The sequence below is a fragment of the Podarcis cretensis genome, assembly GCF_951804945.1.
Source record: "Podarcis cretensis genome assembly, chromosome: 7".
NCBI classification, from domain to species: domain Eukaryota; kingdom Metazoa; phylum Chordata; class Lepidosauria; order Squamata; family Lacertidae; genus Podarcis; species Podarcis cretensis.
Window position 1 is genome coordinate 90830140 of NC_137176.1, and position 23702 is coordinate 90853841.

The window sequence follows — 23702 nt, forward strand, 5'->3', positions numbered from 1 at the left end:
CCACGGCAAACCCGGAAGTAAACATCATGTTTGCTGCGATATGCGTGGAAGCTGCTTCTGCGCATGCACTGAAGCACACTGCTGCTGACCGCGCACGCGCACTGTACGCCTCTTCTAGCATCTGTTTCGACCAGTGGACAGACCACCGGAATGGATTATGTCCGTAAGCAGAGGTTCCACTGTACTTTGCAGAGGAAGAAGAAAGCTAAATTGGGAGGCGCTGATACAGCTTGTTTCTCCCTCTGCATCTTTTAACTTCTCGGCTGAGGAGTATGTGGTTGCCGCTTTCCTCAGTTGAGCAGTTAAAGGATCCCCCAGCCCGGCGCTGGCTCTGTTGGGGATGTGGAGCCCTCCCGTGCCCCAGCTGAGCCGTACAAACAAGCTATGTTGTCCCAGCCCGCTAGGTTGGGGGGTAAAATGGCCTCTGCTCCCGCGGTTAGAGCTGCAGCAATTTCACCTGGCAGTTTGCAGGCTTGAGGCCACAGCAGCTTGTGTTTTCCATTTCACGGTATATTGCAAGACCGCGATGTTTGGCTGGTTGATATACTGCGATGCTGGAAAGCTGATATTGCCCAGCCCTCGTCTGCACCTGCCTGCCTTGCACCCGGGTCCAAGAGCATATGCAATGCAAACTGAGAGGCAATGACACACAACTTATGAAATTATCTTTCAAAAATATCCCTGAACTCCCTGCCTTGCAGGGTTGCTGATTGGTTTGGCACAAGTTCACGCATGTGACGTGAACCCTCCCAAAAATGACGTCGCTGTGGAAAAACGACTACATTATTGTTACTACCTGCTTGGGATTCTACGATCAGCTGCTTATCCCTCAGCCAGTGAAGAGTGTATTTATGACCTCATGGCCCCCTCTCCTAAATATAAAAAGCAAGGCTCTGGTCCTCATGGATCTGATATGTATGTAGGCAGCTGCCTTGCTCCGAGTCAGACCGTGGCTCCACTTAGCTTAGTATTGCCTGCACTGACCAGGTTTCCCTCTCTCTCTCTCTCTCCCTCCCTCCTTTCCCCTCCCCTTCCCTCTTCTTTCCAGGCCATGCGCACCCCCAGCCGGAACGAGGCAGGCCTGGAACTGCTCATGGAATACTACAGCCAGCTGTACTTCCTGGACAACCGCTTCTTCCCTCCCAACAAGAACCTGGGGATTTTCTTCCACTGGTCAGTCGGGCCTCTCCTTGCTGAGTGGGCAGGGAAAACCTGGCCGGGGGTGCGGGGTGGGCAAGCCTGGTCCGGCCCAGCCAAATCCCTGTTATGTACTGAGTTGAATAGGATCCAAACTGCAGCAGTCTGATTGGTCCTAGAACAATAGGATTCAGAATGCAGCAGTCTGATTGGTCCTAGAACAATGCAGCAGTATGATTGGTTGGCAGGAACCACCCAATCAGGCTCCAGATAGAAGTGAATCCACAACCTGATAGGCTTGCAGTAGAATTCCTGAATTAGCCAATCATGTGCAGCCCATTGTGTAAATAATGTATATAAAGCAGATACTTTGAGGGGACATTCATTCATTCCTCCTCACCACTATGAGCTGAATAAAGAGCATGAAATCACTTTGTGACTCTGAGTATATTTCAGTCCCCCTGCAGCGATTGCCTTGGGAACAGGGCCCCCGTGCTTAGAAACGTGATCCGAGCTCCTAGAATCATAAAATTGTGCAGCTCGAAGGGACACCCAAAGGTCCTCTATTCCAACCCCCCCCCCACCTGCAGTGTAGGAATCGCAGCCAAAGATTCCCTGGCGAGTGGCCGTCCAACCTCTGCTTTAAAACTCCAAGGAATATTAAAGTTGAAGGCAAACAACAGGTGTTTGTCTGTATGATCAGCATACTTTATTATTCAGTACTGCTAATGTTTCGTCTCGGGCCCCAGGTGGCGCTGTGGGTTAAAGCCTCAGCGCCTAGGACTTGCCGATCGAAAGGTCGGCGGTTCGAATCCCTGCGGCAGGGTGCGCTCCCGCTGCTCGGTCCCAGCGCCTGCCAACCTAGCAGTTCGAAAGCACCTCCGGGTGCAAGTAGATAAATAGGGACCGCTTACCAGCGGGAAGGTAAACGGCGTTTCCGTGTGCGGCTCTGGCTCTGGCTCTGGCTCTGGCCAGAGCAGCGATGTCACGCTGGCCACGTGACCCGGAAGTGTCTCCGGACAGCGCTGGCCCCTGGCCTCTTAAGTGAGATGGGCGCACAACCCCAGAGTCTGTCAAGACTGGCCCGTACGGGCAGGGGTACCTTTACCTTTACCTTTTAATGTTTCGTCTCAAAGCAGCAAGAGTCAGTTATCTAATGCCGCAAGACTGTCCATCGGGATTTGGGGGGAGGGTAAGAGCTGTTTGTACGGACTCCTTTGGGGGGTTGTGGGCTCTCCTTCCTTGGAGGTGTTTGAGTAGAGATTGGAAGCCCCTCTGTCCTGGATGCTTTAGCTGAGATTCCTGCATTGCAGAGGTTTGCATTAGATGACCCTCGGGGGGGGGGGCATTCCAACCCTACAATTCTATGGTTCAAGTGTGAAAGCACGTCTGTATTTTGGGATACAGTGGTGCCCCGCAAGACGAACGCCTCGCAAGACAGAAAACCCGCTAGACGAAAGGGTTTTCCGTTTTGGAGGCACTTCACAAAATGAATTTCCCTATGGGCTTGCTTCGCAAGACGAAAATGTCTTGCGAGTTCCTGCGGGGTTTTTTCCCTCCCCCCCCCTTTTCCTAAGCCCTAAGCCGCTTATCAGCTGATCCGCTAAAAGCCGCTAAACCGCTAATAGCGCTAATCCGCTAAGCTGTCAATGGGCTTGCTTCGCAAGACGAAAAAACGGCTATACGAAGAGCCTCACAGAACGGATTAATTTCGTCTTGTGAGGCACCACTGTAATAGGTTTGTGCAGATATGTGGCCAGAGAATCAAAATGGAGAGGTGGAAACTGAACATACCAAGGGCAGAATTTCCTTATAGTTGCCAGGTTGTTCTGATGCTCGATATCTTTTAGACGTTGACCAGTTAGACTGTTTGCTTTAGTGCGGCCCATAGTGAGTAGGCGTTGTGGGGATAGGCCATAAGAGTGAAGGTTTTGATAGACAGTTTTAAGCCAGGCACTTTTATGGAAGTCTTGAAGCACAGTGGTAACTCATGTTACATCCGCTTCATGTTACGTTCTTTCAGGTTACGTCCTGCGGCGACCCGGAAGTACAAGAAAGGGTTACTTCCAGGTTTCGCCACTTGCGCATGCATAGAAGTGGTGAATCGCAAGCCGTGAACACGCAGATGCAGGTTGCGTTCTGCTCAGGTTGCGAACGGGCCTCCGGAACGGATCCTGTTCGCAACCAGAGGTACCACTGTACTAGGGATTTAAGTTTAGGTGGAGCCAGAAGTTAAGAGTTCTTTGCCAAGTCCATACTTCTACTGAAGACCCCGCCTGAGAAACGCCTTTGCCCCTGTGGAGATGGTAGCACCAAAACAGCGGCCCACGTCCTCCTGTCTTGCGCTCTCTACAAAAACCTGAGGAACGAGATAATCACCCAACTCGTACTAACCATCCCAGGGTGCTCAACCACTGCCACAATGTCCTTTCTTCTATCAGATCAAAATGAGCAGATAACAGCAAAGGTTGCTAGGTTCATAGCAGGGGCAATCAGAATAAGGGCCACTAACTGACAGCTATGGTTCAAGTGCTTGCTGGAATTTCAGGTGGATTAAAACATTCTGCCCCCAGTGGAACACAGGGCCTTTTTTCAACCGGAACTCAGTTCCAGCCACTCTCAGGTGGGCGCCATTGCCATTACAGTCGTACTTTGGCTCCCAAACGCCTCAGATGTTTGGCTCCTGAATGCCACAAACCCAGAAGTGAGTGATCTGGTTTGCGAATGTTCTTTGGAGCCTGAACGTCCGACGGGACTTCTGATTGGCTGCAGGAGCTTCCTGCGGCCAATCAGAAGCCGTGCTTTGGTTTGCGAACATTTTGGAAGTCGAACGGACTTTCGGAACGGATTCTGTTCAGCTTCCAAGATACGACTGTGTAAGAGAACAAGGGAGCTCCGCACCTCTTTTTCTCAAAAAACAGCACTGATGCAACAAATGCGCGCGCACACACACACCCCAATTTGTGTGTTTGTGTGGTTAGGAAGGTTACTGGGAAAAGCAATGAGTCGTGTTAGAATGGGAGCAGAAGCACTAGCAAATCAGGATGAATAAACAGTGCATAGCCAAATCATAACAAATGTGTAATAAAGGCAGGATGTAGTCTGACAGTTGCATAAGCATTGTGCAAGCAAATCAGGTTGAATGCGGAATAAAGTGTCACCCAGAGAAGCCCTGTATGGCATCTCTTTTCTTCCACCCAACATTTTTGCTGGGGGGGGGGGGCTGTGGCCCTCCAGAGGTGGTTGGACTCCAACTCCCATCAACCCCTGCTGCCAGAATGGCCCAACGTTCAGGGATGATGGGAGTTGTAGTCCAGCAACTCCCGGGGGCTCCCAGGTTGCTACTCCTGCCCAAACTTCTCCGGTTTCACAGAGTTCCTCGTCTCGCCGCTTCTAGGTATGACTCCTTAACGGGCGTGCCTTCCCACCAGCGGGCTTTGGCCTTCGAAAAAGGGAGCGTGCTTTTCAATATCGGCGCCCTGCACACCCAGATCGGCGCTCGGCAGGACCGTACCACCTTGCAAGGTGTGGACTGCGCCATCGAGGCTTTCCAGAAGGCGTCTGGTACGTCAGATTCTCTGCCCCCCCCCTTTCCACTACAAATATATATACTCTTTTATCAACGAATAAACATTAAATGGTTGCATACTTGCCGCAAGTGAAAATTACAGGAGTGCCCTTATTTCGGCTTTAGACAAATCAAATACTTGGATAGCATCTCCAAAAATCTGTTTGGGTGGCGAGCAATGGGAAATCTCTTCCAGAAATAAATGTCATACTACGTCGAAATGTGTCTTTTTCTAAAGTTGCTCATACAGCCCTTCTGTGGTAGCTAAGTCTTTCTGATACAGCCACATAGATCTGTGGATTTTTCTGCCCATTTTTAACCACTGCTGGGCTATCGCTATTTGTGGCACAAACAGAAAGAAAACCTATTAAGTCTTTACGACCCTTGACACAAATTGAGCTGAGGTCCGGTGGTCAATCTTTCTTTTCTTTTTGGGGAGAATAGTGGAGGTTAACATTTGCCGATAGTGGAAATAAGTATTACAATGCATCAGGTATCCTGTTATCTATGCATAGTCTTTGTAGACTATGCAAGTCTCTGAAAGAAGCAATGGGTCAGATTCTTACCTGATGAAAACAAGCCATAAAGCTTTGTTTTATGACGTCCAACGCTGCCGAAGTAGTCCGCAAACAGACGTAGTGAATATTCACTCTTTCAGAGATTTGCATAGTCTACAAAGACTTTCAGAGACTTATAAGACTTTCATTTGGTTCCATGTTTTCAAGAGAATCCATCAAGAGTGCATATTTTGTGACTTCCAGAGACTTTCTGTTTATTTGGTTTTGCAGAGAGTGCATTTCATATATTTCATACTGTTCAATGCTCTGTATAGATTATATAAAGAGTTTATATTGATATTGCATTCTTGTACTTGGTCATCGTGTTGCCTTGGATATTACTGATATATTGTTTGCAACACAGGAGTTTAATTGTTTGGTTACTTATGGTTCTAAGTGGGGCAGCCCCATCTTGGCAGCTGCAGGTACAGTGGTGTCCAGCAAGACGAATGCCTTGCAAGATGAAAGGGTTTTCCGTTTTGGAGGTGCTTCACAAAACGAATTTCCTATGGGCTTGCTTCGCAAGACGAAAATGTCTTGCGAGTTCCTGCGGGGTTTTTTTCCTTTCCCCCCCTTTTTCTAAGCCGCTAAACCGCTTATCAGCTGATCCGCTAAGCCGCTAAGCCGCTTAACAGCTGATCCGCTAAGCCGCTGATCCGCTAAGCCGCTAATGGGCTTGCTTCGCAAGATGAAAAAACCGCAAAACGAAGAGACTCGCGGAACGGATTATTTCGTCTTGCAAGGCACCACTGTATGTCAGAAACATTTAGGGCACAGTTTCAGAATTGGCATCTTTTTTGCTCCTGGGTCTTTAGATCGGAGCTACAGCCTTTACCCGTGCTGAGCGCTTAGCAGAAGAGCGAATCCAGCCTTCCCATCTCACTTCGGGGATGTTGCTCTTTCTCGCCTCCCCCTCTTGCAGGTGCCTTCAACTACCTGAAAGAGAACTTCTCCAACGCCCCCAGCCTGGACATGAGCGCAGCCTCTCTGAACATGCTGGTGCGCCTGATGATCGCCCAGGTGCAAGAATGCGTCTTCGAGAAGGTCATCCTGCTCGGGGCCCAGAGCGACTTCCTCGCCTGCCTGCAGCTCGCCCAGGAAGCCGCCAGGGTACAGAATCTGTGCGCGTGCCTCTCGAGGGGAGCTGGCGTTAGAAAGGGCACAACAAATGGGCTAGAATCTAAGGCAGTTTGTGGAGGGGGACAACGGCCAGGGATTTCCATTTCCAGCATTTGGGGGAGCTGAAAAGCTCTTTCCATGCTAGGTTTGCCTGGGGTACTTGGTGTGGAAAGAACATTTAAGGTCTCTTGCCTTGCACATGGGCTCTGGGAGTGCGGAGCATGCCCTTGATCTGCAAACACAGAGCAGTTCCCGGGGTTTGGGGATGCATGTTTTCATTCATGCATAGAACCCTTTAAACTAAACCCCTGCTTTGAGATAGTACTTCTTCTTTTCTTTTGTTTTTCTCGGCTAAGACTTTGTTTCAGAAGCTGGTACAAGCACAAATGGCAAAAGTGGATGGAAAATAAAGTTACTGAATTGCTGTGCCACAATACTTAGATGACTGCTACGGTAACAAAGGGACGCGGGTTGCGCTGTGGGTTAAACCACAGCGCCTAGGGCTTGCTGATCAGAAGGTCGGCGGTTTGAATCCCCGCAACAGGGTGAGCTCCCGTTGCTCGGTCCCTGCTCCTGCCAACCTAGCAGTTTGAAAACATGTCAAAGCTTCTTCAACCCGAGATATGACTGTATTGTCAACCGCCCCTTGATCTTCCAAAGAAGATTGGTATATAAATTTAATAAATAATAGTAACCTATTGGGACACGGGTAGCGCTGTGGGTTAAACCACAGAGCCTAGGACTTGCCGATCAGAAGGTCGGCGGTTCGAATCCCTGCGACGGGGTGTGCTCCCGTTGCTCCGTCCCTGCTCCTGCCAACCTAGCAGTTCGAAAGCACGTCAAAGTGCAAGTAGATAAATAGGTACTGCTCCAGCGGGAATGTAAACGGCGTTTCCGTGCGCTGCTCTAGTTCGCCAGAAGCGGCTTAGTCATGCTGGCCACATGACCCGGAAGCTGTATGCCAGCTCCCTCGGCCAATAAAGTGAGATGAGCACCGCAACCCCAGAGTCGGCCACGACTGGACCTAATGGTCAGGGCTCCCTTTACCTTTTTACTACGGTAACAAAGAGGTCCAGCAATTTCCAAAATAACTTCTGTTCCGTCTGATGAATGAATTCACATACACCTGCTTTCCCAGCTTTAAAATATATTCTTTTCAGAAGTGTGGCTCTTGAATTAGACATCTTTTAGATAAACGCGTCTTTAGATAAAGATCAAAAGAAACTGCCAGTTGATAGGTAAAGTTTTGAGCCCGGAAGAGAGGGATCCGGGTTTCAAAGTTAAAATTCTGTCCCAGTTAGATAGTACTTCTTGATACTGCCTCGCTGGTGACTTTCCTTTAGGGGTGAAAGGACACCCAGGAAAAAAAAAAGTTTGATAAATGCATTCGTTAAACATTGCAAGCTGCAACTGCAACAAAGTGTTGCAGCGTGGGTTGGTTCCTCTTCAGAGTTCTAGCCAGCCAGTCACACACCCCTCAACCCTTCCAGGACGTTCCAATCCGTGCCCAGAAAGTTCGGCTTGGATTCTGTGTTTGGAAAGCAAAACTAGCATCGTATGAGCTGTGACAGGGTTAGGATGTGATTCACGGAGCACAGAAGTGACTCAGCAGCTTCCCGGACTGGTTCTGGCCTCCACAGCAGCCTTTGGAGAGGTCAGGGACTTTTGTGGCTTGGAAAGTTGGGGAAGACATACCCTGCAAGCAAATTACAGTGAACTGTCATTGTGGTAAATCAAATCAAATCAAATATCTATTAGGCATAGCAAACCACACATTATCAAACAGACACTGTATACAAGTTGTGCAAAATACGAGCTCAACATAACAAGGTTTGTCCCAGTCAGATCTACAACTCCAGAGAAAATCAGTTTGCAGAAATAATACAATACAACATTACCACATCACCAATCAATTAAGAACCACTAAATCTCTTTATAATGGCCCTGTCTTTCTACATGGACAACACTCAAAAATTCAGCCACTATTAAAGTAATTTAATCATTCCTGTCCGAAAGCAGGTCCTGAACCGTTGGTGGCATAGAATTGAGCCTATTGTAAGGCCTCTAATAATGGCATAAATGCCAAAATCACAAGAAAAGAAATTATGCTCCAAAGTATTAGATTCCTATTTACTTCATTTACAGAGACGCTCTGATTCTGGGAGAGCTAAATATCTTCCTCTTACTATCATTGAGGGAAACATATTAAATCTGGCTAACATAAACAGCCTGCACAATTCATGATTCTTCAGATTTGTCATGTATCCCTTTTGAAAATCTCTACACAAAGGGAGATTTCAATAGAGAGGAGAGCAAGTGCTGTGTTTTGCAACTTCGAGAGTGGAGAGAACACTTTTTTCTGTAAGATTCTTCCTGATGATTTCCCAAATATCTTAGGGGTCAGAATTTTCAAAGTCAGTTAGATTAAGCCCTATCAAGTTCAGTTTTCTCCTACAAATCAATGATAAATTGCAAATTACATTATCACTTAAGAGGTCGTAAAGGAGAGAATCGTCATTGTGGTATATATCTCGTCAAACAAATTACAGTGGGTGCTCCTTGTCATATATTCTCTCGCCAACAAACTATGATGGGCACTCATTGATGTGTAACCTCCGTGAAGGCAAATTGCAACAGAGAGACATGGCCAAATGGCTGCTAACAAATTGCAATTGCTGCTCATCGCTGCATAACCTCCCTGCAGACATATGACGGCGGGCACTTGTTCTTGCAGAACCTGCCTGCAAACAAATTTCTTTCTTTCTTTCTTTTTTCCAGTGCAGAATCATAACAAAAATTGCAAACATTGAATCCAAAATAATACTATACCAAAAAAAACAACAACCAAACATACAAAAAAAAAAAAACAGAAAAGAAAAAGGGAAAGAAAACAAAGGAAACAAAACTAAACTAAAGAAAAACGAAAAAGCACACATCTATAGATAAGAACCATATCATTACGTACATAAACACATATTGACTTCCTTCCTTTGTTCTAAGACCTCAAAAAATTTACTATTACTATATTGTTGTGTCTAATTAGATTACTTCCACCTTTGTACTTTCTTTTTTTTTTTACACCGTTTTTCTTTTTATTTAACCCTGTAAAGCATCATTCATTACATACCAATATACTTACTCCAGAACAATGTTTTTTCATATACTCTTTAGCACAACCCCATTCTTTTAATAATTTCTGGTCCGATTGTCCCCTTATGTATGCTGTTAGTCTTGCCAGATTTATGTATTCACAAAATTTAATTTGCCAATCTTTCACTGATGGAATTTTTCTCCCTTTCCAGTTTTTTGCTATAAGCATCCTGGCAGCTGTTGTTGCATAAAGGAATACTTTCCTTTGATTGTCGGGAATATCATTTGTAATTAACCCTAAAAGGAATGCCTCTGGTTTTTTACTGAAAGATATTTTAAACATCTTTTTGAGTTCTTCATAGATTTCATTCCAAAGTTGTTTAATAGGTCGGCATTCCCACCACATGTGAAACATTGTTCCTATTTCTTTTTTACATCTCCAACAGGTATTCGATTTTAATTTGTAAATTTTAGCCAATTTTACTGGAGTTAAGTACCATTGGTACACCATTTTCATAAAATTTTATCTTATTGTATAGCATGCCGTGAATTTAATATCATATTTCCATAATTTCTCCCATTGTTCAAGCCGAATTACATATCCTATATCACATGCCCATTTAATCATAACTTCTTTTACTTCTTCATCCTTCAATTCCCATTCTAATAATAAATTATACATTTTAGATATATTCTTTTTTGAGTTTTGTAATAATACTTTTTTAATTTTGATTCTTTTTTATCAAATCCAATTACTTTATCCTGGTTGAATATTTGTGCAATTTGGTGATATTGTAGCCACGTGGCAAACAAATTTCGATGGGTGCCTGTCAGGCTGGATTTGATTTAAATCAAATCTATTTAAATCACGATTTAAATCACTAGTCAGTAAGACTTGATTTAAATCTTCTTTTTCACATAAAGACTCATTCTTGCTGGTAAAATCTTAATATTTAGAACCAGATGAAGGTTTCATTTTTGGAATAATAAATTTTCAGAGTAGTTTTTACAGTTATATAAAAAATTACTGGTATCGTTATACTATAAGAAATACATAGGCAGATAATTATGAAATTATTGTGAGATTTAAAGTTGACTGTTTATATTTGGACAGCTTTTCTGCTATGCTTTATTGGAAGGAGAAAAATATCAATTTCCTTAATAACAATTTAAACTAAAACAATAACATTATAGCATATGTATCCATGTTTGTTAACTAATGTGGTAAACAATTAAAAAAAAAACTTAGGCTGAGTTTTGGCACACATGAAAAACTTAAACTTTTTAGTCCAAAAGCATTTTATTTTAAAAATCCAATTTAAAATTTTAAAAAAATCTGATTAAAAAAAAAAAATACCATTGATTTTTATCCGCCCTGGTGCTTGTGGTCGTGCGATCTCCCTGCAGTCGAATGATGGCAGACTCTCTGTAGACAACCTCTGTGTTGTGCATGCGAATCGGGACAGATGCTCAATAAACACCTGGAATTTCCCCTCGTGGCCACCTGCCATTGGGTGGGTGAGTGTGAAATAATCTTTGCCATGCCTGTGTTTCCACCTTGTACCTGTACTTGACATTTCCAGGTGGAAGAGGTCTACTCCTTGGTGTATCAGACAATGACCCAACCCCACGTGAAGGATTACGTCCCCTTTTCATGGACCACGATGGTGCATGTCAAATCCGAGCACTTCAAGGCTCTCTCTCACTGCTACGCTGCCATGGCTCTTTGCGACTGCCCCCGTGAGTATCCCCTTTGGCTCTCCCGTGCCCCCGCCCTCAATCTCTCCCTCTGCCCCCAAGCACAATTAATAATAATAATAGTTATTGTTTAGTTGTTTAGCTGTGTCTAACTCTTCGTGACCCCCTGGACCAGAGCACGCCAGGCACTCCTGTCTTCCACTGCCTCCCGCAGTTTGGTCAAACTCATGCCGGTAGCTTCAAGAACACTGTCCAACCATCTCGTCCTCTGTCGTCCCCTTCTCCTTGTGCCCTCCATCTTTCCCAACATCAGGGTCTTTTCCAGGGAGTCTTCTCTTCTCATGAGGTGGCCAAAGTACTGGAGCCTCAGCTTCAGGATCTGTCCTTCCAGTGAGCACTCAGGGCTGATTTCCTTCAGAATGGAGAGGTTTGATCGTCTTGCAGTCCATGGGACTCTCAAGAGTCTCCTCCAGCACCAGAATTCAAAAGCATCCATTCTTTGGTGATCAGCCTTCTTTATGGTCCAGCTCTCACTTCCATACATCACTACTGGGAAAACCATAGCTTTAACTATACGGACCTTTGTTGGCAAGTTGATGTCTCAGCTTTTTAAGATGCTGTCTAGGTTTGCCATCACCTTTCTCCCAAGGAGCAGGCGTCTTCTCCCAAGGAGCAGGCGGACCTTTGTTGGCAAGGTGATGTTTCTGCTTTTTAATAATAATAATAATAATATCCTTTATTGTCACTACTGCCTCTCCACCTGTGGCTTTTGTGCAACGTGCATCCAGCTGACATCAAAATGCAGCTGGGGAGATACTACTACCCCTCGCCCCTAATACACTGGTGCCTCGCAAGACGAAATTAATCCGTTCCGCGAGTCTCTTTGTCTTGCGGTTTTTTCGTCTTGCGAAGCACGGCTATTAGCGGCTTAGCGGCTATTAACGGCTTAGTAGCTATTAACGGCTTAGCGGCTTTAAGAAAAAGGAAACAAACTCGCAAGAACTCGCAAGACGTTTCGTCTTGCGAAGCAAGCCCATAGGGAAATTTGTCTTGCGGAACGACTCAAAAAACGAAAAACTCTTTCGTCTTGCGCGTTTTTCGTCTTGCGATGCATTCGTCTTGCGAGGTGCCACTGTACTTAACAATACATTGCCATTCTGGTTGGAGGATGGATGGTGGCTAATGGATTGAGGTTGAATCCTGACAAGACAGAAGTACTGTTCTTGGAGGACAGGGGGCAGGCGGGTGGGGGAGACTCCCTGGTCCTGAATGGGGTAACTACTGCAATGCGCTCTACATGGGGCTACCTTTGAAGGTGACCCGGAAACTACAACTAATCCAGAATGCAGCAGCCACACTGGTGACTGGGAGTGGCTGCCGAGACCACATACCACCGGTCTTGAAAGGTGTGTTTCCCAGTACATGGCTCCCAGTACGTTTCCGAGCACAATTTGAATCTGAAACCAGTGTGCTCTTGGCTTCACTGCTTCTCCCCATTTTGTACATCTCTGGAGTAAAACGGTCTCTGACTGGCTCGGTAGCCTGTCAGCAAACTCCTCGCCAGACTGAGCCCCAAACCCGGCTGGCACGTGCCACCTCTGATGCCAGCCCATAATGGGCTTAGGGCAGCGGCGGCTGATTCCAAGGTGTTTTCAGAGCAGAGAGGAAGATGCTTAGCTGAGCTTCCTTAGCGCTTCACTGTCTCCTCCTAGCGCTTTGAGCGGCCCTAATTCCAAAGTTCATTCCTAACGTAAGCAGATTAGCCGTGGCTTTGGCCGGCAAATGATAATAAATGCAGAAGAGATTACATCTTCAGGGCGATAGTCGGTCTGTTTTGCGTCTCAAAAGGACTTGTGTCATGTGGTCTCTGCTACGCTCAAGACTAGAGACTTGGCAAGCGGCGATTGCCCGGAGAATTGGGCAGTGTTTAGAAACCAGCTGGATTTTGAATAGTCTGGCATGTCTTGCCTTGCGGCTTGCTGCTTTTCTTCATCTTTTGGGAAAATAGCAAATTGAACAAGGGAGGAAAAAGAGAGAAAAAGTGTGAAGGGGAGAGAAACAACGAAAACCACTGTCAGCTCAAGTTAAGCAAGCAGTACAGCACAGTCATCTTAAATTAAACCTATAAGTCAGTGTAAGTCATCCATGGGTAGCATTCAATTAAGTTTCATTCAGAGTAGCCCCTTTGAAATTAATGGACATATCTCTGCCACACTCATTCATTTAAATGAGCCTACTCTGAGTAAAAAGGGACATGGGTGGCGCTGTGGTGTAAACCTAGGGCTTGCCGATTGGAAGGTCGGCGATTCGAATCCCATGACGGGGTGAGTTCCTGTTGCTCGGTCCCTGCTCCTGCCAACCTAGCAGTTCGAAAGCACATCAAGGTGCAAGTAGATAAATAGGTACCACTCTGGCGGGAAGGTAAACGGCGTTTCTGTGCGCTACTCTGGTTTGCCAGAAGCGGCTTAGTCATGCTGGCCACATGACCCGGAAGCTGTCTGCGGACAAATGCCAGCTCCCTCGGCCTATAGAGTGTGAGATGAGCGCCGCAACCCCAGAGTCGTCCGCAACTGGACCCAACAGTCAGGGGTACCTTTACTCTGAGTAAAAGCTTATGAGGAACGGCTTGGGAGTTGGGTGTGTTTGGCCTGGAAAACAGGAGACTGAGAGGAGATAGGAAAGCCATCTTCAATTACCTGAAGGGCTGTCCCATGGAAGAGGCAGAAAGCTTCTTTTCTGCTGCTCCGGAAGGGTAGGACTCGAACCCATGGCTTCAAGTTACAAGAAAGGAGATTGCGACTAAACATCAGGAAGAACGTTCTGGCGGTAAGAGCTGTTCAGCAGCGGAACAGACTCCCACAAGACTCTCCTTCCTTGGAGGTTTCTCAGCAGAGGTTGGATGGCCATCTGTCATGGATGCTTCAGCTGAGAATCCTGAATTGAAGGGGGTTGGAATGGATGACCCCACGGGGTCCCTTCCAATGCTACGCTTCTGTGATTCCTCCCAAGTAAGCCTTTTCCTTTTTTAAAAAAAATAATTTTAATTGAATGATTTCACGGAGTGTATTTTTGAACCTATCTTCTATAACCATCCCATTTTCCCGCAAATTTTTTGCTTTGAGTTTCCTTTGAGTTTGCTAGTCAATCTCCACAAATTCCTGTAATTGAATTTGGCCAATCTATTATTTTTGGAGCCTCCTGATCTTTCCATCGCTTGCCAAGTCAGCCTTTTCCTGGTCTGTCTCCTGCAGCTGCGTCTGACGTGGATCTCCCGGAGCACGAGAAAGCTTTCCTCCAGTTCCACGTCACGCCGCCACAGGGCCCAGACGTCCGGCTGCTCTTGCAGGACCAAGAAGAGCGAAGGAAGCTGGGTAAGTCCCCATTCCCAGAATCCCTCCATCCTCCGTCCCCTGGCTGATACTGCCTTAGAGCATCCTTGGCCAAGCTGGTGTCACATGACAAAGACACATGAGAGCCGAAGCAGCAAAGCAGGCTGGGAAGTGCTGGGACTGCGCAATCATTTGGTCCTACTATAGTTATTCAGGCCTAACTGCTATCTGTTGAGTCGCTCTGACATGTGACTTAGCAGCCATTTTCTCTCTGTAAGATTTCAGTCGGAGTCCGTCTGCCTCAGTTGTGAGCAGAGTCAGTATGGAATCTCAGTCAAACTGTTTGGAACCATGTTGTTTATGAAGAAGTTTATTTTAACTCAGTAAAGCTCTTACTCTTTCACTGAAAAACTCTGCGTTATTCATTTACGCTGGCACGTCAGGTTATGGGCCCAGGGTGGCTTCCAGATGTTTTGCAGTGCTGTTCCAATCAGCCTGAGCTGGCCTTTGGCCTGACGCAGCCACAGAGTTCTCCTTGCCTTTGCACATAGTTACTGTATTTTTCGCTCCATAAGACGCACCTAGATTTTAGAGGGGGAAAGCAAGAAAAAAAAATTCTGCGCAGAGCATGTAAAGCAAGGGAAGTAATAGTGCCACTGTATTCTGCTCTGGTCAGACCTCACCTGGAGTACTGTGTCCAGTTCTGGGCACCACAGTTCAAGAAGGACACTGACAAACTGGAACGTGTCCAGAGGAGGGCAACCAAAATGGTCAAAGGCCTGGAAACGATGCCTTATGAGGAACGGCTAAGGGAGCTGGGCATGTTTAGCCTGGAGAAGAGGAGGTTAAGGGGTGATATGATAGCCATGTTCAAATATATAAAAGGATGTCACATAGAGGAGGGAGAAAGGTTGTTTTCTGCTGCTCCAGAGAAGCGGACACGGAGCAATGGATCCAAACTACAAGAAAGAAGATTCTACCTAAACATTAGGAAGAACTTCCTGACAGTAAGAGCTGTTCGACAGTGGAATTTGCTGCCAAGGAGTGTGGTGGAGTCTCCTTCTTTGGAGGTCTTTAAGCAGAGGCTTGACAACCATATGTCAGGAGTGCTCTGATGGTGTTTCCTGCTTGGCAGGGGGTTGGACTCGATGGCCCTTGGGGTCTCTTCCAACTCTATGATTCTATGATTCTAAGCAAAGCGAGAGCCGCTTACATGGTTTCTGTCTCACTTTACGCAGCTCTCACTTTGCTTGCCCATTCCTCCTCCCGCTTTGCTGTAAAAGAGACACCAGGACAGGTGCTTTGCTTGCTTTACAGCGAGACGGGCTCCCATCCGTCCCTCCTCCCGCTTCGCTATGAAGCCAGCAGAGCAAAAGCCGCTGCGTAGCTATCGCTGAAGCCAGCAGAGCAAGAGCGATAGCTGCGCAGCGCCTCTTGCTCTGCTGGTTTCACAGCGAGCAATGGACAGGAGCCATGGCTCCGGCAGCAGAGGCATCCCTCAGCTTGCAACTGCAGCGGTAGCCGAGGGATCCCTCTGTCGTCCAGTGCATTCGCTCCATAAGAGGCACAGACATTTCCCCTTACTTTTTAGGAGGGAAAAAGTGCGTCTTATAGAGCAAAAAATACAGTATATATTTGTTGGGTGTGTTTGTAGGCAAGGCTCACCTCAGAAAGGCCATAATGAGGCACGAGGAAGCCATGAGGATCCACAGCCTGTGCAAGATCTTGAGGAAGATGGACATTCTCCAGGAGGTCCTCTGCTTCGCCCACAAGCGCTCCCTCGGCAAGTACTCGGAGATCGACCACGAGGAAGACTTCTTCGAGACAGCGGACGCCCCCGACATCCACCGTAAGTGAGCAAGATTAGGCACAAATGCACAAAGCATTTTTTAAAAAAATCCAGACTCCTTGTGATTAATAATAATACTAATAATTAAATTTTCAGATTTACCAACAATCACCAAGCAAACAAATAAAACAATTTCCATAAGTTCCCTTACGTTAACTTTTTCTCCTGCATCTTCTCTGTTCGTCCAATTTTATTAAATCTCCAAAAAAAAAAACCAGCACAACTTTTAACTACGAGCGTCATTCCAATCCTGCTATTAATTGTAATTGTTTACAATAGTTTTTTTCAGGCAAATGATATAGTTCCCCCATTCCTTATTGAAATTTTGGTCTTCCTGATGAAGACCCCTTGTGGTTATGAATTACCTGCCCTTCACCCCAAAGTCCCAAGGCAAGGTTATTACAGCACCAACGCACAATGTTTTAAAAACGCTTTAAAACAGCCTGCTGCGTTACAGGAAAGGCGGGAATCTGTGACTCCCTGTCTTCTGAGCAGAGGGGGAATTCTAGGGAGCTTCCCTTCTGGACGCGGAGATTTTGCCATGGGTCATCAAAAGAGATCTCTTAGCAGGCTTAAGGACTAGAAACATGCCCAAGGAAAGGAAGAGACGGCTGAAGGGATGCTGGATTCTGTGTGTCCAGAGTAAAACGCTGGGTTTCTGCGGAATACATGCTTTTCCTCGAATTATATCTACTTGCAGTCCTTAGGGATCCAGCTCCAGAAGCGATACGTACTGATATATTTGTGCAGTGGTTTAAAAGTAGGCTTCCCCCAACCTGGTACGTTCTAGATGTTTTGGACTACAAGTCCCATCATCCACAGCCAACACACGCTGATGGGAGTTGTAGTCCCAAAAATTCTGGTTGACAAAGGCTGGTTCAAAGCACCACTTCCTGTGCCCCTCCTCTTTCTCAGCCTTGTTTTTCTCCCCCCCCCCTCTCTCTTTTAGCAAAAACTCACCAGAGGCCGGAAATCAAATCTCCCAACTTTTCCAAGGTGAAAGTCACAGATATCTTCCATCGGCTGGTACGTACCACAGGGCCTGGATGAGGCCAGGTTTTGAAGTGAGCAGCAATGGTAGAGTAGAGTGGATCCATTGCCAAGAGATCCCAGAGTTCCGCCCTCCTGTCTTCCCCATTTTGTTCCTCCCTTGTAATGCTATAGAGCTCCATGTCACGCAGTGAAATGGGCCAGCATTATGCGTGGGGCTGCCTCCGAAGACGGTATGGAAACTTCTGCTGGTGCAGAATTCGGCAGCCAGGTTGCTCACCTGACAGCAAGACGGTTTGAGCATATTATACCGATCCTGGTCCAACTGCGCTGGCTACCAATTAGTTTCCAGGCCCAAGTGCTGGTTTTGACCTATAAATGGCTCAGGACCACAAGACCCCCAAGGACTGCCTATCCAAATATGAACTGCCCCGGACCCTGAGATCATCATCTCAGACCCTTCTCCTTGCGCCCCCTCCATGAGAGGTCCGGAGGGTGGCAGTGTGAGAACGGGCCTTTTTGGTGGTGGCTCCATGTTTGCGGAATGCAGTGGACACTCGGGTTGCGAACGTGGCCCATGCAGGAGGCACGTTCGCAACCCCCTTGTCTGTGCACGCACAGGTCGCAAATCGGCACTTCTGCTGATGCGCAAAGAGCAATTTAGCGCGTCTGCGCATGCGCAAGCGCTGAAACCCGGAAGTAACCCATTCTGGTACTTTCAGGACCAGCGCAGTGCGCAACTGGAAGTGTCTGTAACCCGAGGTATGACTGTAGTAGTAATAGTAGTAGTAGTAATAATAATAATAATAATGGGCTTTGGGGGTTATTGTTTTGTTTATGATTATGTTATATATTTTTGTGTTTTTATGCTGTAAATTTTCCTGTGATGCTTGAATGAGGAGCAGCACATAAATTTAACAAAGACTAAGAACAACACCCAAACTTCTTTACAGTCCCACATAGAGCAGATTGCAGTAGTCCGGTCTGAAATTCGGAGCACACTCGTCTGCATGGCGAGGGATTTCTCCCTACCAAAAGGACGATCCCACGAGCCACTGCCATGCAGCAGAGGTGGTACATCTCCGAGTGTTGGTCTCTGGGAACCCCGAGTGGGGAGAATGTTTTCAGGCTCCCCACAGAGGCATCTCTCTGGCGCCCCTGGGAACTGGATGCTAATTTTCTGCTCCATGGGGGCTGCTCTGAAGTTCTTTGCACCAGGAAGGTGCATGCATTTCGGGGATACGAAATGCGCCCCCAGCCCTGGAAGTCTCTCTCCTGCAGTACTCCCAGTACATTTCTGAGCCCAATTCAAAGTGTTGATGCTGACCTTGAAAGCCCTAAACGGCCTCCGTCCAGTATACCTGAAGGAGCGTCTCCACCTCCATCGTTCTGCCCGGACACTGAGGTCCAGCGCCGAGGGCCTTCTGGCAGTTCCCTCACTGCGAGAAGCCAAGTTACAGGGAACCAGGCAGAGGGTCTTCTCGGTAGTGGCACCCACCCTGTGGAACACCCTCCCACCAGATGTCAGAGAGAGAAACAACTACCAGACTTTCAGAAGACATCTGAAGGCAGCCCTCTTTAGGGAAGCTTTTAATGTTTAACAGACTACTGTATTTTAATAATTTGTTGGAAGCTGCCCAGAGTGGCTGGAGAAACCCAGCCAGATGGGCAGGGTATAAATATGTTGTTGTTGTTGTTGTTGTTGTTGTTGTTGTTGTTGTTGTTGTTATATTGTTGTTGTTGTTGTTGTTGTTGTTGTTGTTATATTGTTGTTGTTGTTGTTGTTGTTGTTGTTGTTGTTGTTATATTGTTGTTGTTGTTGTTGTTGTTATATTATTGTTGTTGTTGTTGTTGTTATATTATTATTGTTGTTGTTGTTGTTGTTGTTGTTGTTGTTGTTGTTGTTGTTATTATTATTACATCTGCCTCCTGCAGGGCCCACTGTCGGTTTTCTCCGCCAAGAACAAGTGGCTTCCCCCGAGGACGGTGCGCCTGGTGCGAGGCGAGAGCGGCTTTGGGTTCACCCTCCGAGGGGATTCCCCGGTGCTCATCGCTGGAGTCATCGCTGGAGGCTGTGCGGCAGTAAGTGGCTGGTCTTGCAGTTGGGAACGTGGGTGCCTTGCTCACCGTGTGGGAAGCTGCCCTATGCAGTGGAACCTTGGTTGCCGAACATAATCCCTTCCGGAAGACTGTTTGACTTCTGAAACGTTTGACAACCGAGGCGCAAAGGGCTGTCAGCAATTTCAATGGTGAAAATTGAGAAATAATAATAATAATAATTTATTATTTATACCCTGCCCATCTGGCTGAGTTTCCCCAGCCACTCTGGGCAGCTCCCAATCGAGTGTTAAAAACAATACAGCATTAAGTATTAAAAACTTCCCTAAACAGGGCTGCCTTCAGATGTCTTTTAAAGATAAGATAGCTGCTTATTTCCTTCACATCTGAAGGGAGGGCATTCCACAGGGTGGGCGCCACCACCGAGAAGGCCCTCTGTCTGGTTCCCTGTAACCTCACCTCTCGCCATTCGACTTCCGAGGCGCATTCGAAAACGGAAGCAATTACTTCCGGGTTTTCGGTGTTTGGGTTCCGAAATGTTCGACTTCCAAGATGCTCGAAAACCAAGGTTCCACTGTGCATGCAGGTCCTGCTATGCGAACCCTCGTTGGAGGAACCTTCAGCTCCCTGCACCTGAAGGATTTCTACCCTAAGGTCGCTATAATAATAATAATAATAATAATTTATTATTTATACCCCGCCCATCTGGCTGGGCCTCCCCAGCCACTCTGGGCGGCTTCCAAAAAAATATTAAAATACTATGATACATCAAACATTAAAAGCATCCCTGAACAGGGCTGCCTTCAGAAGTCTTCTAAAAGTCTGGTAGTTGTTGTTCTCTTTGACATCTGGTGGGAGGGCATTCCACAGGGAGGGCGCCACTACCGAGAAGGCCCTCTGCCTGGTTCCCTGTAACTTGGCTTCTCGCAGTGAGGGAACCGCCAGAAGGCCCTTGGTGCTGGACCTCAGTGTCCGGGTAGAACGATGGGGGTGGAGACGCTCCTTCAGGTATACTGGACCGAGGCCGTTTAGGGCTTTAAAGGTCAGCACCAACACTTTGAATTGTGCTCGGAAACGTACTGGGAGCCAATGTAGGTCTTTCAAGACCGGTGTTATATGGTCTCGGTGGCCGCTCCCTGTCACCAGTCTGGCTGCTGCGTTCTGGATTAGTTGTAGTTTCCGGGTCACCTTCAAAGGTAGCCCCAAGTAGAGTGCATTGCAGTAATCCAAGCGGGAGATAACCAGAGCATGCACCACTCTGGCGAGGCAGTCCACAGGCAGATAGGGTCTCAGCCTGCGTACCAGATGGAGCTGGTACACAGCTGCCCTGGACACGGATTTAACCTGTGCCTCCATGGACAGCTGTGAGTCCAAAATGACTCCCAGGCTGCGCACCTGGTCCTTCAGGGGCACAGTTACCCCATTCAGGACCAGGGAGTCCTCCACACCTGCCCGCCTCCTGTCCCCCAGAAACAGTACTTCTGTCTTGTCAGGATTCAATCTCAATCTGTTAGCCGCCATCCATCCTCCAACCGCCTCCAGACACTCACACAGGACCTTCACCGCCTTCACTGGTTCTGATTTGAAAGAGAGGTAGAGCTGGGTATCATCCGCATACTGATGAACACCCAGCGCAAACCCCCTGATGATCTCTCCCAGCGGCTGCATGTAAATGTTGAAAAGCATGGGGGAGAGGACAGAACCCTGAGGCACCCCACAAGTGAGAGCCCAGGGGTCTGAACACTCATCCCCCACCACCACTTTCTGAACACGGCCCAGGAGGAAGGAGCGGAACCACTGTAGGACAGTGCCCCCAGCTCCCAGCCCCTCAAGACGGTCCAGAAGGATGTTATGGTCGATGGTATCAAACGCCGCTGAGAGATCCAGCAGAACTAGGAAACAGCTCTCACCTTTGTCCCTAGCCCGCCGGAGATCATCAACCAGTGCGACCAAGGCAGTTTCAGTCCCATGATGAGGCCTGAATCCCGACTGGAAGGGATCCAAATGGTCCGCTTCTTCCAGGCGTGCCTGGAGTTGTTCAGCAACCACTCGCTCAATCACCTTGCCCAAGAATGGAAGGTTTGAGACTGGGCGATAATTGGCCATCGTGGCCGCATCTAGAGATGGTTATTTAAGAAGTGGTTTGATAACCGCCTCTTTCAGCGGGTCTGGGAAGGCTCCCTCACGGAGGGAAGCATTCACCACCCCACGAAGCCCATCGCCCAGTCCTTCCCGGCTAGCTTTTATAAGCCAGGATGGGCAAGGATCAAGGAGACAGGTGGTTGGTTTCACTCGTCCAAGCAGCCTGTCCACATCCTCGGGGGTAACAGATTGGCCTGAATGTACAAATCGATTCAGTACGCAGAGAAAATATCTAGAAGTGTAGCCAGAGAGAGAGAGAGAGAGAGAGTCCGTAATGCATTGGGATTTTCTCCCTAGGAAATAATGTTTTTATTACACGATCCCGCTTGCTGTCCTGGCTTATGGGATAGCCATGTGAAGCTTCTTGAGGGCAGCGGGAGAAAGGCTCCCCCAAGAGCCGCACTCCCTTTAAAGAGCCGCGTGGAGCATGTGTGCGGCTCTTGGGGGCTTTTCCCCTCAGCTCTTTAAAGGGAACGCTGAGCAGAGCCTCCCGCCTGCATTCACTCCATAAGACGCACAGACATTTCCTCTTTTTAGGAGGGGAAAAGTGTGTCTTATAGAGTGAAAAATACAGTAAACTGAATGCTTGGTGGTGTTTCCCATTTCCCAAGGTAAATTTCAGGAGGAGCTGACTCACATTTTGCACAACTAGACGGCCATTGGTTTTTGCCTTCGTGGCTGGTGTTTTTCTGTTCTAGTGGCAGTGAGTTTCACAGACGCAGTGAGGATGTTAGCGGGTAAGCTACTTCTGCAGTCTCGTAAGGCTGGTAAGCCTGAAGTTAGTTTTCTGTGGAGTTAAAAGCAGGAGTGTTTTCCTAGCCCTACTGGATAGGAGATGAACTCCCCTCCATTGATGCATCTCTTCGCACGAAATCCCTCACAGCCTTGGGGTTCCTGAAGGTCTCCGTGCCCCTTCCCCTCCCTCTTACCTGTTCTGTGGGGGGCTTCCCAGCTTCCTTGGGCCTCACTTCTCTTCGCTGGGTTTCCAGGACGCCGGCCTGAAGGAAGGCGACTACATCGTCTCCATCAACGGCAAGGACTGCAAGTGGTCTAAGCATGCAGAGGTGGTGCAACTCCTGAAGGTGGCCGGGGACGAGGGAGCGGATGTTGGCGTCATCACCCTGCAGTACTCCGAAGGGCAGAGCGTGGTAAGCAGGGTGGGGGCTGGGATGAGCAAAGGCCCGTTGGAGGGGCGGTCAGGGTAGTCCTCCTAGTGACGCAGCAATAAAACTGCTGGCACATTTGCAAAGCTAAGCAGGGTCTGGTCTGGTTTCGGATTGGATGGGGGACCTACATGTTGAGATTCCCGCATTGCGGGGGGGGGGTTAGACTAGATGACCCTCAGAATCCTCTTCTGACTCTACAATTCTCTTAGGATTGCTCAGGGGACAGCAGGATACATCTCTTAGATCAGTGGTTCCTTAATAATAATAATTTATTATTTATACCCTGCCCATCTGGCTGGGTTTCCCCAGCCACTCTGGGCAGCTTCCAACTGAATATTAAAAACAATACAGCATCAGACATTAAAAACTGCCCTAAACAGGGCCGCCTTCAGATGTCTTTTAAAAGTAGAATAGTTATTTATTGCCTTGACATCTGCTGGGAGGGTGTTCCACAGGGCAGGTGCCACTACCGAGAAGGCCCTCTGCCTGGTTCCCTATAACCTCACTTCTCGCAGTGAGGGAACCACCAGAAGGCCCTCGGCACTGGATCTCAGTGTCTGGGCTGGATGATGGGGGTGGATAAATAAATAAATAAATGGCCATTAGACTTTGAAAAGCTGGCATCACCTGGTCAAGCTGGTCAGTTTTGTTGAATTAATCAGACTAAACAGGTTTAATCGGATTTCTTTAGAATAAATGTGCAGTTGGTTGTTACTGTACTGAATTTTATTCTGTTACTGTGTTCCTTAGTGGGTCGTGCTGTTCCGAATGATGCGTTTTACAGGTTGGGGGGCACTGGGGTTGAGTTTATGGAGCAAAGGAGGCAGTGGCCCAGGAAAGTTCGGGAACCACTACCTATTTTTCGCTCTATAAGACGCACCAGACCACAAGACGCACCTAGTTTTTGGAGGAGGAAAACAAGAAAAAAAAATATTCTGAATCTCAGAAGCCAGAACAGCAAGAGGGATCGCTGCGCAGTGAAAGCAGCAATCCCTCTTC

The 23702-nt window shown here is 47.5% G+C and overlaps 1 protein-coding gene across 1 annotated transcript in view; it reads left to right on the top strand.

The window, feature by feature from the left end:
- Positions 1–23702, top strand: part of RHPN1 (rhophilin Rho GTPase binding protein 1) — a 62374-nt gene that overhangs the window by 33558 nt on the left and 5114 nt on the right. The window contains exons 6-14 of the mRNA XM_079984313.1: positions 1049–1173; positions 4535–4701; positions 6185–6372; positions 11055–11211; positions 14421–14540; positions 16153–16347; positions 17297–17373; positions 19273–19419; positions 22527–22685. Coding sequence (XP_079840439.1) covers positions 1049–1173; positions 4535–4701; positions 6185–6372; positions 11055–11211; positions 14421–14540; positions 16153–16347; positions 17297–17373; positions 19273–19419; positions 22527–22685 — 1335 coding nt within the window. The remainder of the gene's footprint in view (positions 1–1048; positions 1174–4534; positions 4702–6184; positions 6373–11054; positions 11212–14420; positions 14541–16152; positions 16348–17296; positions 17374–19272; positions 19420–22526; positions 22686–23702) is intronic.